Source organism: Alligator mississippiensis, chromosome 3 (genome assembly GCF_030867095.1).
Source record: "Alligator mississippiensis isolate rAllMis1 chromosome 3, rAllMis1, whole genome shotgun sequence".
NCBI classification, from domain to species: Eukaryota; Metazoa; Chordata; order Crocodylia; family Alligatoridae; genus Alligator; species Alligator mississippiensis.
The window spans coordinates 202,457,597-202,478,314 of NC_081826.1; the positions used below are offsets into that span (position 1 = coordinate 202,457,597).

At 42.8% G+C, this 20,718-nt stretch overlaps 1 protein-coding gene across 1 annotated transcript in view; it reads right to left on the reverse strand.

Annotated features, from left to right (window-relative positions):
- Window positions 1-2,224: 2,224 nt before the first annotated feature.
- RASEF (RAS and EF-hand domain containing) overlaps window positions 2,225-20,718 on the reverse strand; it is a 58,055-nt gene continuing 39,561 nt past the window's right edge. Inside the window, exons 13-17 of the mRNA XM_019478214.2 lie at window positions 16,303-16,384; window positions 15,335-15,449; window positions 14,300-14,419; window positions 11,923-11,999; window positions 2,225-7,641 (exon numbers count right to left, since the gene is read on the reverse strand). Of these exons, the coding sequence (XP_019333759.1) occupies window positions 7,533-7,641; window positions 11,923-11,999; window positions 14,300-14,419; window positions 15,335-15,449; window positions 16,303-16,384 (503 nt within the window). The 3' untranslated portion in view covers window positions 2,225-7,532. The remainder of the gene's footprint in view (window positions 7,642-11,922; window positions 12,000-14,299; window positions 14,420-15,334; window positions 15,450-16,302; window positions 16,385-20,718) is intronic.

Below are 20,718 nucleotides of genomic sequence, written 5' to 3' on the forward strand. Positions count from 1 at the left end.
ACCCTCTCATCTGCGGCACGTCCCTCTGTCTCCAGGTCTTCGCGGAGCTCGGATGGAAGCTCATGACCCCTTAATCTAGACGCTACCATAAAGGGGGCGAACCGGTCGATCGACACCAGTTCTTCACTCTCCCGAGCACATCTTAGGCAACGGGCACACTCCCGGGTGAGGGTCGGGTCCACTGCGCCTGCCGGGTTGACTCTGGCGAGGGACACAGTGTCGAGGGGCCTGAACAGGACCCGCTCATCACTCATCACACACCCGAATGCCGCGGGGTGAAGATACACTTCCCTCTCTTTTGGGGCTCCGTCTTCGGAAGCTCCCTCTTCTCCCTTCAGCGGAAGGCGTCCGCTGATAAACCTCTCACCCGTTCCGCCCACCTGGTGGTAAGCGATATGCGCCTCCAGTTCCATGAAGTTTTCTACTTGGCATTTTCCACTGCGCCAAGGGCAGTTCTTAACTAATTCTAGCTCCAGCATGCCTTCCCCAATCCCATCCTCATCGCCATGTGCGGGCCGGGAGCGGTCTGAGGCCTTCGGGGGCGCGCGGCGGGCTGTGGCTAGCAGCCCTGGCACATGGGTCGGGGAATGCAGGCTGGCGGACTAGAATTAGGCACGGACGCGTAGCAGTTGATTAAAGATTATTTTACTTACACCGTAGATGGTCGCGGTGCAGGCAGGAGAAAACTTCGCTTAAGTTGCAGTTACAAAACTCGTACGAACAAGACCCGTAGAAAACTCAACCCTCTTGAAATAACTCGGGCAGAGCTCTGGATACACACACGATGAGAGTCCAAAAGGTGACTCTCCACGAAAGCGCGCAGGGAAGGGTACGTCGAGGGATTAGGCAGCGACGGGGAAAGGCTAGAGGTTGATCAGGCCCCTGTATCCTCCTCTAAGGCACACACGGGGTTTGTTAAGCTCCGCAGCGCTTAGAGTTCTCCACAAGATGGTTACAGAGTCTTCCCTTGCGGGGTTCTCCTCGGAGTTCTCTAACTTGGGTGGAAACCGCTCAAGCCTCTTATACGGCTAGCAAGCCAATCGCTAGCTGCCACGTGGGAATAATTTAGAACTGGCCAATAGTGGGACACAAATTTGCATGCGAATGGCGGGAACTCCTTTGCACCAGGGTTTTCTCCATGCAACTGAGAATTGCACTGTGCAAAGAAAGCTCCTTGTGGCAGGAAATAATTCTGCAGTGCCGAAGCACATACAAAATCATACCCTTGGGTTATGACAGGTACATATCAGTGACAGGGAATGTGGTGAACCAGGTAAAGCATCTTGCTATTGTGCGGGCCGGGAGCGGTCCGAAGCCCTCGGGGGCGTGTGGCGGGCTGTGGCCAGCAGCCCTGGCACGCGGGTCAGGGAATGCAGGCCGGCGGACTAGAATTAGGCACGGACACTTAGCGGTTGATTAAAGATTATTTTACTTACACCGTAGATGGTCGCGGTGCAGGCAGGAAAACTTGCTTGAGTTGCGGTTACAGATAGGAAAGAAGAGCGGACAAGAGTTCTAAACTCGCTAACTCTAGCTCAATCCGGCTGAAGGCTCTAAAAACACGAGCCCGTCATGTCAACCGAAGAAAACAACTCAGAGAAGAGCTCTGGATACACTCACACGAAGTTTGCTAGGCTCCATGGAACTTGCGCGCAGGGAAGGGGTTCGTTGAGGGATCGCTCGGCGACGGGGAGAGGCCAGAGGTTGATCAGACCCCTATAGCCTTCTTAAGGTACACGCTGGGTTCGATAGGCTCCGCAGCGCTTAGAGTTCTTCATGAAATGTGAAGTCCTCCTCCTCCAGATGGTTGTGGAGTGCTCCCTTGCGGGGTTCTCCTTGGAGTTCTCCAACTTGGGCGGAAACCGCTCAAGCCTCTTATACGGCTAGCAAGCCAATCGCTAGCTGCCACATGGGAATAATTTAGAACCGGCCAATAGTGGGACACAAATTTGTATGCGGGTGGCGGGAACTCCTTTGCACCGGGGTTTTCTCTTTGCAACTGAGAAATGCACCCTGCAAAGAAAGCTCCTCGTGGCGGGAAATAATTTAGCAGTGCCGAAGCGCGCGCACACAAAATCACACCCTTGGGTTGTGACAGCTATGACTTTGAGATTTGCTTTGGACTTGCACTTGAAGGCTATCCCCAAACGAAAATAGAATTGATGGGCTCAGGAGGGACCACTGACCTTGATAAATATCATCCAAGAAATAAATTGCACAGAACAGCTATTAAAGCACACTTTATTGTACAGCAATATGTAATATAGATAATATATGGTTCTTTTTAAACGTATGTACAAAATTACACAGTGGGTACAACAATCTGTAGTTGACAAGGGGCAAAGGGCATAAACACCATAGTTCTTGCTACTACATATAAACAATACAAATCAACATTTAAAAACAATTGTTTTACATTACAAGGCCTGTTTATTTCTTATGACATTCTTCTTTTAACATATACTCTGCAATGAAAGTTGACATAATAAACCAAAGTTCACTAAAGCTGCTCACTATCCAGGTATGAAAATAAATTTCTATTTTAAATAATTAAATTTACATTTGCTAAAAAGTGAGCACAGCTTAGGTTTATGGAAATTGTATTGGTTATTTGATCATTCAGTAACTTCACTTATACACAACTAATACAAGGTTAACTATATCTACATATGAGAGCTGACATTTTCAGTTAAGTGTTTTTCTCTTTACAAACTTTTGTAACACAAATTGCATCTAAAGTCTAAGTGCCTGCATTGTTTGTTCTTCATTTTCCATTTAACAATGAAGTGTTTTATAGCAATGAAATGAAAAGGTAGCAAGCTGGGATGTTACCAAATCTAAGCAGCATTAGATCCAGTCAATAAATGAATGGGAGATCTCTAATAAAATTCATGTTGCTGAAGGAAGTGACAGTAAGGGGTTACAGTGAACAGCACTGTGTATTTCAGAGTTTTAGGGAGTGATAATAGGGGGCACTGAAATTACAGGAGAAATGTAAAATGATGTTATAATCCCTACTGGTAATATGAAATACCATGAAAGAAGGGGGGTTGTTATTCCTGGTATCCTAAGTAAGGTGGTTTGGTAAAAACATGTCTCCTATATGTCCCCCTAGTTTCTGTTTGATATGGCATTCTTAACTTTTAAAATGCTGTTTAGTATTGTTCAACATGAAATCCCATAAGTGGTTTCAATTAGAATACATAATCTGTACAGCCTCAGAAGACTGTACAGAAAACTGCCATGAACAAAACTCCCGCACTAAGACAGAACTACAATTATTTCATTGGCACTCTTCATAGCTGCAGGGGTCTGTCCATATGGTGCTCATTCCAAGACTGGTACCTTAGGGTTTTTTTTAAATGCTTTCAGATCCATTTGAACTAAATGCTATGTAAACATATCACCATTATTTATATGGCTAATATGGAATTTTTTGTCAGTAAAAAAAAAATGATGCATCTCAATATCATATTTAAAACACAGTAGATGACTAGAGTATTCTTACATTGGAGAAAATACAGCCTATCTTAGCATGCTATTAGTATACAGTTTATAGGCAAACGATTATAACAAAAACATTTGGGTGATCAAATGATTTTAAGAGCATATCTCCAAAATTATTGTCTCAGAAATGCATCACGAGTTATCATTAAAAAGGGAAAGACAATGAAGGAGAAAATACTTGTGTCAACTGCATAAAAATAATCTTATTTACAGACTATGTGGAAAGATTTTCTCCCTAAAATAAATATATGTATTAAGGTAGCATATCCACTAGCGAATAGCACAACTTTGTGCAATAAAATAAACAGTTGTAAATTCTAAATTAAACCATTAAAGAAAAACAAATACAGAGGTGAAGCCATGCTGAAAGACATTTTCTGCCATACATTTAGGGTAGTAGGCAGGACCACCTTTTAAAGCAGAATAGAAGATTTACCTTATAGGCCAGTGGTTCTCAACCTTTTAAACTCAAGGTATCCCCTCCATAACTTCCCTATATTGAATTGCACCCCAGAACCACTGTAAAGTCTCAGCTTGCCTATCTAATTTCTTGGGTGGCCCTGCCAGGCAAAGACACGACATAGGAATAATGTGCCCAGAACAGTCCTATCCCACCCATCTCTCTCCATTCTGGCTTCAGTAAAGGCAGCATGCTGGAGCAGCAGCAAGCAGCCAGCACAGGTAGTGTGTCATGGACTGTAATTCTCTAGAATGGCAGTAGAGTTCACTTCTACTGGTGAGGAACTTTCACCCCATCTTTATGCCACCAAAGTCCATATCGTGAGGACAAAAAAGCAGGCTGATTTCAGCAGCAAAAAATGGTGTCCATTCTCTCCCCAGCAGCAGCAAACTCCACTGCTGCTCTACAAAATTACAATTCTCACAATACCTTGTGAGTGCATGACATACATTTGCCTGTGCAGATGGAGTGAGGGATGGGAGGATAAGGTACCCTTCCCCATAGGTGGCACCCAGGGCACAAGCCCCACTTGCCCACCCGACATTATGCAAGTGCTGCTAGATGAACTTGCCCCATGCAACTCTTTCCTGGAGCTCCTATCTGCATTAAGCTTTGTTCTCCTCCCTTTCCTGCTAACTTCCCTCCCTCACCCATTGGCTGGCAGTTTATAAATAGGCTAATGCAGGTTTTGCAGAAGCCAAATGTGACTGCACCCTCCTACCAGAGTTCCCCTGTGCACTGCTGCCTGCATTTCCTGTTTACCAAACTTCCAGCCAATAGGGGACAGGAGCAAAACTTCACGCAGGTAGGAGAACCCACTGCTGCCACTACAGCTTCCCTGTCTGGCCCCACACGTCCCTCCTGGAAAGAGAGGCTCTGTAGCAACTTTCCCCTGGCTGTGGCAATAGCACCAGCACCACAGCACCCCAGGTGAGAACCACCATTATAAGGTAACTTGTTCAGGTTTTTCTAAAATAAAATTGGCAAATGTTTCCATTTCTTAATGTAAAACCAAAATCATTCCAAGCCAGCTTATTAACATGAACACTGTCTCATAGATGCCAGTGCCCCCTGGTGACCCCTGCCAGATGTTTAAGAAGCCTTGATCTAGATTTGCTGGATTTCCCTGTCACAGCCATTTTCTTCAGTATTTGAACGTTGACATTTTCTTGACCTTGAGTCTTACCTACTTTTTCTTCACACTTAGTTTAACCTGAGCTCAGACAAATGAAGATCACAAACCTTTAAACAACAGATTTAACCTCTAGACTTTGGGGGAAAAATAAATATTTGGGGGTCAATTGAAATAAAGAAAAAAATGTTGATGACCCTACTCCTGCAGAGAGAGCTGGCTGGGCAAGCCCTGAGCTTGCCAACCTCTAACAGACTACGAACAGTCATAATCCACTCTCTAGATTCTCTTTGTAGGACTTGAGTCTATGATATGAAACCAACTTGGAAAAACAATTACTGTATGTGCATACCAGCTACTTACAGTATGGATCTTGAATCCCCTCCCCCCCTGCACCCCTGCCCGCCACACATACTTTTTTTATTTTTATTTATTTTTTTTTTAAGAGTTCCTCTCACAAAATACAGGAATCAGACCTGGCAACAATTCAAAAAAGAATAATTCCATCTATCAGATATGGAATTAGTTATTTAAAAAAGGATGAAATACTGAAAGCATTTTACCCAATGCTAATCCAGCCCATGGAAGGTGTAACACATGGTGTTCAAAATTGAGGAATGCTGTATACATCATGCCCATCTATCATTCTGTGCATCCTTATTGTTCACAGAAGATGTATGAAAAGGGTTTGTTAAGTCTGGGCCCTTAATATTAAACTAACTATTTAATGCCAGTAAAGATACCTTTACTACTGATGAGATTTCTCTTCTGAATCTTAGCAAGACACAGCATCCTTGCTTAAAAATATCCCTGCAGAATTTGAGAAAGTGATTGCTCTTTCCTTGTCAGTGAAATCAAGGATAAGTGAGAGAGCAGTTAGAATGGTCACAGGTTTTGGCTGGGTTTTTGGTTTTTTTTTTACATGGAAGACAGCTGTTAATGGGAGTGTTATATAACCATGATAGTTTAGGAATTATGTGAGAGGCAAGGATTTGTTAGGATGATTTATTGGACCAGCTGCATAGCTGTTACTGGGAAAATCTGGGAAGTGTTAGTAACAAAGAGTAAAAGTTAGTGACAATGACTGAGCAATATTTTGAATTGAGATAAAGAGCTTATATTCACACCTTTTCTTGCTAGGAAAATCATCTTTAAAAGCCTACATACTGTCAAAGCATGCTCTCTCAGAAAACCAGAGTTGGATCATCTTTTTAACCTGTGTTTACAGTAGGGGACTTTGAAAAGGGAAATCTCAAGGATAGCCATCTGGAGTTCCTCTCATCTTTTTCTTTTGAGGACAGGGAAGGATTTACTTCTCTTCCCTACTCCATCCACACAAGACACAGAAGAGATCATGAATTCCTAATGGTCTGCAAACATTCCTTCTCCTTGGCAGCAACCTCCCCTAGCCATGATGGCCCTTGGGATTTCAGTTAGAATGAATATGCTGAAAAGCCAGTCCTCCTCTGGAGTAGCTTTTCTGCTCAAATTTCACAGGACTGGACAAATGATAACATTTGTGTCATTAGCCACATGCCTTGCTCACCTGATCCTTGAAGAAGCTTCTGCAGAGGCAGATAATTCTTGCGTCTCCCACAAGAGAAGGAAGATCCATCCAGTGTTCCTATATACTGTATATACAGTATTTCAGTATATACAGTCTCTTTTGAGCTGTCTGTAAGCTGCTTTGCAGGAATTCAGACAGATAATTTTCCTCAGTTCTGATTGAAGGGGACAGGGGATGAAGGATATACCTAATTTTGCTCTTCAGTGCAGATCTAAGCCCCAAATCTCAAAAAGATGCATTCTAAACCACCAATTTCACATACTTTTGATGCAAAAACTTATATTATTCAGAACTGGGTTCACTTGAAAAGCTCAAATACTTGTCAAGTGTTTTGGTAAATCTGGCCTTACAATTTTTGCAATGAAACTTCCTGAACTTCCAATGTCTTGAGGTTTTAGAAAAGTAGGTAATATAAGCTGAAATAGAAAAGATGAGATGAACTAAAGATGGAATGTTGGCTGATCTCTGATTTTAAACAAAGCATAATAGCATTTTAAGTGTATGAAACCTTATTAACTTTATAACAAAATACCTAGACAAATTAAATAAAAATACTGTACTCTATGTACTGGCTATCACAGACACCTAGGAAAGACAACAGCCTTGATTCTGATCTCACAGAAGTTTTACACTAATTGGCTTCACTGCCATTGGCATAAGTGAGGTCAAGTTAGGGCCTAAGAGACAAGGCAAGTGCATCAGCACGAATAAGTAGAAGGCAGGATCTGAAGGTCTCCAATTCTGTATAATAATATACATCCGTAGAAAGAAGAATACATTATTTAAATCCTTCATTGTTCTTTTTCTTTAAAAAGTCTTAAAAATACACAAATAAAATTATTTAGGCCAAAATAGGAATTTGCTATTTAAACGTGGCAGCAGTTCTTCATGAGTGTTGGTTTTTTGACAGCTGTCCCAGATAGACTGGTTACTGACCTGGTGTCATCTTCACTGCCACCTCTTTTTCGCACTTCACTGTAAGAAATGAATGAAATAAATTACACACATATAGGTTGATGAATGTGTTTCTTTTCAAACTATATTACACAGAGCAATAAAAAGTAATATGCTGCCTACTATCACACACTGCTACCTAACTTAAATTCACAAACAGTAACAGTAAGAAAATTATTTTTAGTGTATGGAAGCAAATGCATTCCAAATGAATGAAATTCTCTAACATTTCTGTTTTAGAAGGAAAGCAATAACTGCTTAGGAAGTGCTGTGCTCTCTTTTCACTGAAAACCATCACAAAGGGATAAACATCCCTTTGAAATGTGAAAATCATTCACTGTAACTTCAGTTTGAGGTCTCCACATGTCAATGATGTTTTCTCTTTTGCCTTTCTTTTCATTCAATTTTTTTCTTATTTCCTTCCTTCTCCATAACATAGTAGAGCAAGGTATACAGTCCAAAGATGTTCATATATTAAAGAAACTAAGTATTACAGTTTCAAATATAAATCTGTTACTGAAATATAATGCATATTGTTAGCAACAAAGGGCATTTTCACATGTGCTGTGGGATGCAGCACTGGACACTTTAATTAGCGAGCTGCGCTAATTAAAAGCACCTGCACATCACATCTGTCAGTGTCCCCACACATCCCCGCGCTGAGAAAATGGCAGCAGAGCGCTTTGAATTAAAGCTTATTGGGCATGTTTTATTTCAAAGTGCCCCACCACCATTTTTTCAGCGTGGAGACATGCCGAGACGCTGATACATGTGATGTGGAAGGCTGCCAGAGCGCATCAATTTCCATGCTCCAGCAGACTCGATTAATCATTGGATTTCCAGAACATTGAGCAGGCTCCGCGCATGTGTATAGGAGCCCAAAGATACTGTTAACTGGTTGATACACACATGATTTTCAACTTTGCTTCAGTATTATTATGTCTCGTGTCACAACCCAACGTTGTGATTTTCTGTTTGTGTGTGCTTCGGCATCGCTAAATTATTTTTCCCACTGAATTGCAGCTTCCTTGCACGGTGGAGTTCTCTGCTGCAGGAGAGAACTCCGGTGCAACGGGGAATTTCCCGCCAATTTGTAGCTTTCTTTGCAGGGTGCATTTCTTTCGCATGTCAGAAATGCACGGTGCAAAGGAGTTCCCGCCATTTGTATGAAGATTCGTGCCACGTTATTGGCCGATTCTAATATATGTACACATAACGGCTAGCGATTGGCTTGTTAGCCGTATAAAGAGCTTGGGTGGCTTCCGCCCAAGTTGGAGAGAAATCACTTAGAGAGCATGAAGATCTCTAAGCGTTGCGGATCCTCACGGACCCAACGCATTTCTTAAGCAGGCAACAGAGGTCTAAACAGCCTCTGGCCTCTCCCCGTCGTCGAGCGCAATCCTAGACGTATCCCTTTCCTATATACTCAAGATTCGAACCCACGGAGCTTCAATAACTCCGGGGCCAGAGAGCCGAACCAAACCCACGGAGCTTCAACAACTCCATGGGAAAGAAATTGCCGAACCCGCAGAGCCTTAACAACTCCAGGGCCAAAGAACCGAATTTGTCGTAGTCCTCCAATGAGGATTTAAGCGGAGCTGCACCTGGAAACTGTCCAGCCTACACCGCGACCATCTTGGGTGTAAGTAAATGATCTTTAAATCAACCATTATGCCTCTGTGACTAATTCTAGCCCATGCGTGCCTTGCCGCCGCACGGTCCTCTCCGGCCCCACGTGCCCGGGCTGCTGGCCACAGCCCGCGTGCGCAAAGACAGGCCCGGCTCACCCCCGGCCCGCACATCTCGGAGAGCCCCAAAATAACAGTTCTGCTACTCATTGCTTACACTGAGTAGTCCAACAGAATTCATTAATCAACAGGACTTCTCACAAAATAAGGTGCTACTCAGTATGAATCCTAAATACAGGTAGCATGCAGGCTTGTAAGTCTAAGGCCTCTGGCCAATGTTACATATATGTGGAGCTACGTGGCAAGGCTTTTAAGTTGCTGGGACATGGGGAGCAAATGGACTACCCCTGTGCTGATACATTTCAAGTCTTGTCAGGGACTGGTCCCTGGTGCTCTACTACACAGCATGGATTTAAAAATCCCAGAGTGTGTGATGGGATCTGATAAATTTTATCCAAGAACCTAAAAATGGTGCATCCTGGCATGCATATTTGGCATGTCAGGATGCACAATTTTTGGGATCCAGGATAAAATGCATCAGATCTCAATCACTTGACTAAATTAACATCTACCAGCAGCCTAAATGCCCAATATAAATGTTAATTTAGAAATGATTATTTCCTGGACATAAGAAATATTAATCCCAGCATAAATGATTTGTAGCCACCCCTCTGAGCTCTAAATTGCTGGATAATGAGTACTGCACATCCAGCATTACTCTCAACTACAGCATCAACTAACAAACTCCCCTAAAAACAACTTTGGGAAAACCAAGGAAAAAATGGTTTAAATTTGCTATTTAAAGTACTGAAGAGAGATAGGCAAGATAAGAATAGAAGTGCATATCTAATTTGATAGGCAGACAAGGTTCCTTGTGTGAATTTGATATCTTTTGTTAGACCAACCCAAATAGTTGGAGAATAGTTATTAAGCAAGCTTTTGGGTTCAAAAACCCTTCGTCAGGCTAAGGAAGTGATTAAATTGTATCAATAATTAAAGCTTGAAATAATTTAATCAAATAGATATGTATTCTATTGATGATCAACATGCTACTGTGCTGTATTCACTAAAATACTAAATTTCACAAAACACTACTGTATTTGCAATCAGGTTCCTGAAAATTCTTGGAAACAAGTCATTCCATTTGTCAACAATTAACTTTGCATTGCCAATTAAGGAAAAATAAATGTCTACCCTTCTGCAACACCCATTTTTATTGGAAGTACAACTATTCTGATTGAACAAACAGCATTACCTCTTTCCAGGAATTTGAATTTTTATTCAAGCTATTTTATTAAGTACTGAAAGCACTTAAACAGAGAATAACCAAATATTAACCTTTCAAGTCAAGAGGTTTGATCCTCATACCAAGTAACAGCATAAAAGGAATCCTTCAATTATAATATCATATTATGATAGTCATATGAAAATACAGGAAACTGCAAGCTTAAGATCATATTTTATAAGGTATATACCATGTTTTCTGGATAGGATGATTTTACTTCATCTAAATTATTTTATCCATTTCAAATAATTACATTCAGTAGATAGAAAAATGTGATTATAACTGTGCCAAAATTATGCATATAGTGGACAAATCAGGATGCATCTTCAGTGTATGAGAAGATTGAGAAAATGAAATTATTTTCATTAGAAGTTATGATCAATCCAATAGAATTTTTTTTTTTTAAAAAGCCTTGGATCTATGTTTAACCTTCAAAGTAAGATCATTTTGTTTATAAATACTTTGATGTTGTTTTAGTATCTGTAAAACCATAAGCTTTTCTAAAGCCGTAAGCTTTTGGACAAATCCTATTTTACATTTCTTTACAATATTTTTTTTTTAAATTGCAGATGACCCAGTTTAATTGTAGTCCAGCCATTTAAAATATATTCTATATGTATCCTGAGCATATTAAAAAATTGTGTACATACACATACAACACACAAACCCATATAAAAAGAAATATTTGGTATTAGAAACTAAGGGTGCACCAATAAAGATTTTCTTGGCCAATACTGATAGCCAATTATTAACCAGGCATATCAGCCAAAACTGATCCAATAACCAATTTACAGGAATGCAGCCAGGCAGCTTGAAGAGCAGCTCCCTGCAGGTAAGTCTATGGAAAGGAAAGGGTGTGAGGGTGCAGATCAAGGCCACCACAGTGAGGAAGGGAGTGGGGCGGGGGCAGAGGAAGGGGCTGGGGGCACTGCCAAGCCAGGGCAGTGAACAGAACCTGGGGCTGGGAGAGGGACAAACCCATAGGCAGCTCATCCAGGGGATCAGCATCCTGGCACTTAAAAATGGTGGCAAGGTGCTTGACAAGTTACAAAAGGCGCTACATTTTGAAATGTCTTTATCTTATACCTCATGCAATGAAGGGTCAGATTTTCACCTGGCCATTTTTTAAGCTGCATGCAGCCATGCACTTCTGTTTGGTCAAAGCTATAAACTTATTTCTGTGACTAGATCAAGTGAAAATTGCCACTTCTGTATGCACCCAAGATAGAAGGAGATTGTGCAAGATAGGAGGAAACAGAAGGCTGTAGTTAAGGCATTAAGGCAATTGAAGCTTGTCAGAGCACACGGAGAGAAAACATGGCTACATACCGAGCAAGATGAAGAACAGCCTCTACAATATTCGATCCATCTTTAGCACTTGTTTCACAGAAAAGTGCATTATAAGTCTGTGAGCAGAAAATAATATTATCATTTATATATTCTATTAAATGTCTAAATGTTTCCTCCAAATCATTTCCTCAGAAAATGCTAAGTACTGAAGAGTACACTAAAGATATACACACTTTTAAATAGTAGAGGTGAACCGATATATCTGTCACATATTAGATCAGCACCGATAAAAGGAAAATTAACATTATCAACCATCAGCTTTTTTTGGTGGGGGAAGCCAATAATGTCACCAATAAATGCTGCATGCATGCACGCAGCTGCAACATGCATGTGGCCAGGAATTCAGCCCAAGAGTTTGGAGAGCAATGCCCTGCCAGTAAGTCTGTGGGGCTGAAGTGGCATGGGGGAGGGAAGAGGCACGGGGGAGGGGGCAAATCAAAGCCCCCACAGTGAGGGTAGGAGTGGGACTGGGGCTGCCCAGCCAGGGCAATGAATGTGACCCCAGGGCTGGAAGCAGGGCAGAGCCACTGGCAGCTTGTCCAGGGAGGGGATACGGATCCCTGCTGCTGCACACACCCCAGGGGGAGTCATGGGGAGGCATGTGCCCCTCAGATTTGTACATGGGGTGGAGGCAGGCTGCCCACTGTGGGCTCGAGGCCAGGGGCTGTGCCAACCTTTTCTCAGTATGGGAGCTGGGCCAGGGCTGTGCTTGGGGTGGGTGCTGCTCTCCAAGCTACCTGGCCACATTTCTGTAAATTGGCTATTGGATCAGTATTGACCGATGTGGCTGGTTAATAATCAGTTTTTGATATTGGCCAAGAAAATCTTTATCGGTCCATCCCTATTTAATAGATGGGATGTTTTGGCCCTTTCTACACTTTACAGATGTAACATTTATTTCTGCAGTACTGAAGTTAAAAAAGTGTTATAGGTTTTAAATCCTGGGAACAAATCCCAGGTTGCAAGGTCCAACCTGACCAATCTTGTATATAAAGCTGCAAATCAACAACAGAGTTGCTCTAAAATAAATGATGCCTGCCTTTTAACTACCTATTGTATTTATGGAGTACCTACCTACCTAGCACCTTGGTATCTAACTACCCCTTAACTACATTAAACTTTTTAGCTCTAAACCAGGGGTGTTCAAAAGGGTGGATCTAGCCAGACTCCACTTCCCAGCAGCCCTTGCCCATGTTGCTGTGGCTGGTTTCCATAGAGACCTCAGGAGGAGCAGGACCATGACAGCAAGGGACCTGGGTTTCCATGGAGACTGGCCCAAGCAGCACTGGCTGGGCAGAAAGCTGCTCTGGAGCTAGGACTGAGATTCTGCAGTGGCAACAGCATGGTCCAGAACTGGGGCAGAGCCACAATCTGCTGCCTGCACGCCCCTGCCAGGGCAGAACTGCAATCCATTGCCTGCATGCTCATACCTGGGCCAGACTTTGCCAACGCCTGCACTAATCCCGTGCACTTTTACATGAGAATAGCCAGTGCATTTTTACAGATACACCAACTGAGCAAGTCTTTAATCCATTACTAGTTGCCCAAATTTGCCAAATATTGTGTGGTGTGTGAAGTCCCATAGATGAAAGCTTCATAGTAAGCAGGTTGTGCTGATCTCCCACACCAAGTCCCACTAACCTTGACTACACTTCCCTACGCAACCACCAACCACTACAGAACTGCTACAGTCATGGCTGATGGAGAGGTTGGTTTCCAGTTTATCCCCTTGAAAACTGAACTGCTTCATCTACAGAAGACATACAGATACAAGGTAAGTTGATTTCCACATTCTCTCATCAATGTGCCTCAAAACTTGTACAGGGGAGACGACTCCTCTCAAAGGAAGGGTTAGGCTCAGTTTTCACATAGCTTAATTTGGGGAGGGGGGCAGGGAGCAAGCAGACACCAAGTCTGAAGGGGTGCCAGAATAGCAGCCCCCAGGGAACCTGTGCTGCTGCTGCCACTGCAGCTCCTATTTAAAGAGCTTGTGCAAAGGTGGCAGTAGCCCATGCCACTACAACCATGGCAGCCCCTGGGCAGGGAAGCACATGCTCTTCTTCCTCACACCCTACACCAAACACAGCACCAAAATTTCAAGTTACCCATCTGTCAGTCTTCAGGCTCATACATTTCTTGATGACCTCCTTAGTGCTGCTTTGAAAAAAACAACTCGTTTCACCTAGATCAACAAATAACCATTGTTTGGTAACAATAAATATTCATTAACTTAAGTATCCACTAGCTGCCACTCAAGACCAGATCCCACTAGTGACTATAAGGTGACTTTTCCTATCATTTCATCCAGTCCTTAGCTTTAAACTCTTCCATTTGAAACAAGTAAATATAGCCTTACCATAGCCAATTTTTCTCCATAGTTTACTGGTACACATTTTTGCCCTTGCTCTAAAACTGTTTGACGAAGATCTGCCTTGTTTCCCACCATCATGATCGGAATATTTTCACCAGTTGCATCCTGCAAGAAATATGTATTTTCTTTACCACTGGAATACTCGGAATACAAAAATCATCCAATAAACTGGCATTTGCTGGATCATATAATCATATTACCTCCACCCACCAAAAATAAAATCTATAGATACTGCAACATTGACTTAAGATAATTAAAAACAAAATATCCAGTCTTGCACACTTTCTATATAAGAGTCTGTGTCTTCAGATAACTAATATAATAGTGAGCCTATCAAAAAGTGAATACATTTATGTTGCACAGTAGGGATATCTTATAGAAATTAACATTGTTGTTTTTTCTATATTATATAATACAATTATCCTAGAAACAGACTAGTTTTATGATGATCACTTCCTTCTACTAAATATCTTCAGCTGAAGGAAGGAAGTCCTTTTCATTAAATACAAATTGTTATTCAGCTAAAAGTAAACACAAGAGAAATATACAAGATAACAAAAGGCAATATGAGAAAACACTGCTGTGCTTTACAGCAATGATGGATAGTCTGGAGGATGCATTGTATTTTCTAGTGTGCAGAGGCCCCAGAGTACATTAAGCCCATCCATAATAAGGTATCTGAAATTAGTTAAAATGAACATCATGGAAATGGTGCTGATTACATGGCGTGTTCTAACACCAAACACTACAGCTGGACAATTTAAATGGGAGAAAACTAGCTTACACTAACTAAAATTGAGTACCTTTTACCTTGAAGACTATATACAATTAATGTCTGTAATTAGTGGAAACTGGAGTTTAGCCAATTCTGCAACATGATCTGTTTAATTCAGATTTAAAAACAAGAAAAGTCTCTCAAAAAGGGCTCTGTGGTTCTCCCATGAGAAATGCCAATGATAAATATTTCACAGCTACACTACAAAGTGAACCTTGCCAATTTTGTAAATTTAAAGTTCTTACCGCAATCATATCCACCCATTCTCGTACATTAAGAAAACTTTTTTCACATGTCACATCATACAACAGTAGCACTCCATCTGCTCTTCTGAAGTATGATTTAGCAATACTCCGGAATCTTTTAGGAAAAAAAGATCTATTTAAAACAACATTTTAAAAACATAGTTCTCATACAATACCATTAAAAATGAATTTTTAGGGCACTAGCCTGTTCTCCTACTCATGTCTCCTGTCTATGCTAGGTGTGGCAAAATTGCACATTATACTGATTTCACAGAAAGGTTTCTGCAAATTATCTATGCATTTCTATAAACATTCCATTATCACCTGAAGGACTTTATAGTAATAACAGCCAACATTCTTCAGTAAACAGTACTTTATGACCGTTGGAAGACGGGTGATTTGCATTAGATTTTGGATGACATGGTCTCATGTGTATGCTCTTGCAAATGCAATACAAAAATATGAAGCCAATGGAGTTACGCTAGTCTCTCACTCTAATGGGACCTTCCTTCTTCATAAACATAATGTAACCTGTTCAGAAACTAAGAACTAGAATGGGATTTTCAGAACACAATTGAGATGCATCATAAACTTGCCATGCTGACAAAGCAATGCTGCCTCCTAAACAGTTTGGCTCTCTGTACTGCAGGAACTTTAAGGATTTTATGGCATTTAAACAACTAAACAACTAATTATCAGATCCTTTTATGGGAACTCAGCAATTTGGGCAAGTTTGCTATGCTCTGCTTAAAGCCTGTGGATACCACAGAGGAGACAATTTATCATGCTCAACAGGAACTGGCATTTAAAGACCTTAATGGGAGATGAAGATGCAATCAGAATGTGAAACAGTTATTATTTTTCTTCCACTTTAAAGAAGAAAAACAAGGCCAAAAACCATTGCAAAATCTTCAATAAGAAACAAACCAATTCATATCTATATCCTAGATAAGTTGTGTACTACTAACCTCTCTTGTCCTGCTGTATCCCACAGCTGTAGCACCGTAGGCTCTCCATCAACAATAAGCCTTTTCATTTGAAAATCAACTCCTTAAAAGAAATAATGTGCAGAACCAGTCAATACTGGCTTTTATTTAAAAAAAAATCATTAATACAATTACCAATACAATTTCAATGGTAGGATGATATTTCAAATAGCGTGACAAAACAGATTATTTCAAAATACATCTCATCTAGTACATTATGAGATAGATGCCAGGAGTTCAAGCATCCATGAAATGCAGTAATCACTCCCAAAAATATATCACAAGGCATATGTTTTTGGTGAAAAAAAAAACATGCATCTTTTACTGTGGAATTTACTCAGGTATACCAATTCAGATTTGAGAATCTAAATGCTCCCCTTGTGCTATATCATAAAAGCATTTTATAGAAGGAAAGAAAATGTTTTGCACAGTAGATCTCATTTCAAACAACAAGGGAGCAAAAAAGGCAAAACAAAATAACTTACAGCAAATCAAAACAAAAAATAAACAACACCCCCTTTGACACCCAAAACACACACAAAAGACTGAGCTGGAAGAAAAGAATTTTAGCTTTGGGCTCAATGGAAAATTCTCACTAGTTCACAGGTGCAAGAATATATCTATAAGAATGTTGAGACTTTTATGCTTGCTAAATCCCTCCAATCATATTTGAATCAATGCTGATCCCAGTTTTAACAATTTAAAGAAGCGAGGAACAAGAGGGTATACAAATAGGAGAGAAAGGGAACATAAAGACAGGAGAAGAATAACAGCACTAGGAAACAAACAAACAAACAAAGGATTTTGTAGGCAAATCCAAGATCCTGATGCTGATGGCCCCATTCTTTTTGCATAACGTGTTCAATCTCCACATCCTTCAATAGTTCAGTGTCTACATCCATGAAGTGGTTCATTTTCCCAAGCCCATCAGGAAATTCCTATCAATAAGCTTTACATTCTACATCAGGGGTCAGCAACCCCCAGCACATGTGTCGAGCATGGCACGCGAGGCCATTTTGCTCAGCACACCACTGCCAGCCTGGGCTGCTCCCAGCAAGCAGCTGGGAAGCTGTAAGCCCTGCTGCAAGCAGACCGGGCTTTGTGGTAGACAGCAGCTACCCAGAGCCTAGGCTGGTTGCAGCCAGGAGGCTGCAAACATCTGCTCCAGGCTCTGGCATCAGCTCCATGCTGGCAGGTGTGTGCGCACCAGTACTGGCGGTTATGTGTGTGTATCCACACTGGAGCAGACAGTGTGGGAGGGACCTGAGGCACTGCAACCCCGGCCTCTTCCCTGCTGCCAGCACATTGCTGATGACTGGGCTCTGGAGCCCAGCACAGCTGTTTGTAGCCAGCCTAGGGCATCTGCAGCAGGCAGCAGGGAGGCTGCAAATAGCTGCACCAGGCTCCACAGCCCCGGCATCAGCTCCATGCTGCTGGCAACTGCACATGCACCTCAGAGTGGACTGTGGGAGAGCTGTGCTGCCTCAGCCCCTATCCCCACCGTCCGCTCCGAGGAGTGCGTGCACATGCTGGTATGGAGCTGATGCTGGAGCCCAGAGCAACTGTTTGCAGCCTCCCAACTGCAGCCGGCCCAGGCTCTGGTAGCTACTACCACCCATGGAGCCTGGGCTGCTTGCAGCAGGGCTTGCAGCTGAGCCTGCCTGACTCCCACCTGTTCTGAGCCCAGCCCTGACCCAGGCCCCCACCAGGATGAGGTTGGTGCTGCCCCTTGCCAGGAGCGCCGCACCTTTTGTGGGCTTAGCTTTGCGGGGTGGGTGGGTGGTTGAGCTGATGGGCAGGCTCTGGGCTGGGGCCCTGGCCAGCTGCACTGCAGCCCGGGGCCTGGCTCCCCAGGGAAGCACAAGGGCTCTAGTGGGACCAGGGCATTGTTGGGTTGGACTTAGTCCAGTGGCCCAGGAGTCTGGCTCCACGCACCCGCGCATCTGGTTCTGTGTTTGTCTGCCTCTGGTTCTGTGTGTCTGTGTACACACACGTCTGGTTCCAGATATGTGTGTGCATGTGTCTGTTCTGATTCTCTGTGTTTGTGCATATGGTTTTGTGTGTGTGTGTGTGTGTGTGTGTGTGTGTGTGTGTGTGTGTGTGTGTGTGTGGTTCTCTCTCTGTTCTCCTTTTTCTCTCTCTCTCTCCTCTTCCTCTTATTGTCTCTTTTTTCTCTCTCTCTCATTGCAAAATGCTCAACAAAAAAGGAATACACAACAACAAAGGCAACATTTATGATCATTAAAATATACTAATATGCACTATGTCCTGCCATGAACCCCCGCACCCCCACCCCCTGCCCTCATTTTGTTTTTCTGGCATGCCAGCACTCCAGCACCTTGCAAGGTAGACATTGTGGGGTTTTTGGCACTCCGGCCAAAAAACTTTGCCTACCCCTGTCCTACATCCTGGGAAATACACAGCTCAGCAAGTTAATATAGAATCACAGAATCGAAGGATCAGAAGGGACCTGCCACATCATCAAATCCAGTCCCCTGCCATGGACAGGAAGTAATTGGGCTCAGCCAAACTCAACAAGGTGCTTGTCCAGCCTCATGTTGAACACCTCCAAGGATGGTGACTGCACGACCTCTGCTAGGAGTGTGTTCCAGATTCTGGTGAACCTTACAGAGAAAAAGTTCTTTCTTAAGTCCAGCCTGAATTTACTCTCAATTAGCTTATGCCTATTGGTCCTCATCCTCCCTTAAGGTCCCTTCCTGAAGAGTTGTTCCCCTAGATCTTGATGCTCACCCCTGCCGTACTTGTAGGCAGCTAACAGGTCACCTCTCAGCCTTCTCTTACTCAGGCTGAACAGGCCCAGTTCCCAGTCTCTCCTCAGAGGGCCTATCCTCCAGGGCCCTAATCATATGGGTGGCCCTTCTTTGTACCCTCTCAAGCTTATCCACATCCTTTCTGAAGTGTTGGGCCCAAAACTGGACATAGTACTCCATCTATGGCTTCACCAATGCCAAATACAGAGGGAGAAGCACCTTCCTGGATCTACTGGCAACACATCGGCTGATGCACGCCAGAGTTCTATTTTCCCTCCTGGCAACCTCATTGCACTGTTGGCTCGTGTTCATCTTCTGGTCGATCATGATCCCCAGGTGTTGTTCAGATGCTGTGCCAGTCAGTAGGTGATCCATCATGTAGTTATGGTGGGGGTTCTTCTTACCGGATGAAGAACCCTGCATGCTTCTCCCTTTAAACCTCATCCAATTCCATTTTGCTCATAAAACCAGTTTGTCAGTGGCATCCTGGATCTTTACCCTATCCTCTGATATGCCCACATTTCCCCACAGCTTGATATCATCTGCAAACTTAATCATTGAGCTGTCCACCCCATCATGCAAGTCATTAATAAATATGTTAAAGAGCATGGGTCCAGGCACCAACCCCTGGGGGACGCCACTGGAGGTGGCCCTCCAGGATGAGGCCATCCCATTGATTACAACTCTGGGATCGGCATCTAAGCCAGTTGTCCATGCACGTCACTGCAGGCTGGTCCAGCCCACCCTTGAGTTTGGTTGAATCATGTGGGAAACAGAATTGAAGGCTTTACTGAAGTCTAGGTAAATGACATCAACCTCATAATCCCTCATCCAGATGGTTAGTTACCTGATCATAGAAGGACACCAGGTTCATCAGACATGATTTACCCTTGGCAAAGCCATATTGGTTGCTTCTTAATACCTCAGCAGTTTCCAGCTTGTAGTTGATGGCCTCCTCAATAAATGTCTCAAAAATTTTACCAAGGATTGCAGTCAGACTGACCGGTCTATAGTTTGCAGGCTCATCCCTCTTCCCTTTCTTGAAGATAGGCACCCCATTGGCCCTCTCTTCCAGTCATCTAGGACCACTTCTGAGTTCCGCGACTCTTCGAACAGCTTTGCCAATGGCAATGCTATAATCTCTGTCAGTTCTGTCAGGACTCTTGGATGCAGGTCATCTGGCCCAGCAGCCTTGAAAACAACTAAGTGTTGTAGGAGATCCCTTACCTGCTCAGGACTGGTTTCATGTAGTTTGTTGTGTTCCCCATATTCCCTGGGCCTCTGGTAGGGTAAACAGCCCCCATTTGATTTCAAGAATACTGATGTAAAGTAAGTATTTAAGAGTTCTGCCTTCTCATGGGAATCAACTATGAGCCGCCCCTGAGTGTTCAGTAGTGGTCCCAAATTTGAGTACAATTTTTTATTGCTCCCTATGTATCTATAGAAGGACTTTTTGTTGTTCTTTATTTTGATTGCCAGCATGAGCTCCATGCTTGCCTTGGCTTTCTGTGTCTCATATCTGCAGACCCTGGAGATATAGGTACATTCCTCTCTGGTTGTTGAACCATTCTTCCATTGTTGTATGCTTCTTTCTTCTTTGTCAAAAGTTCTCCAACATCCCTGTTGA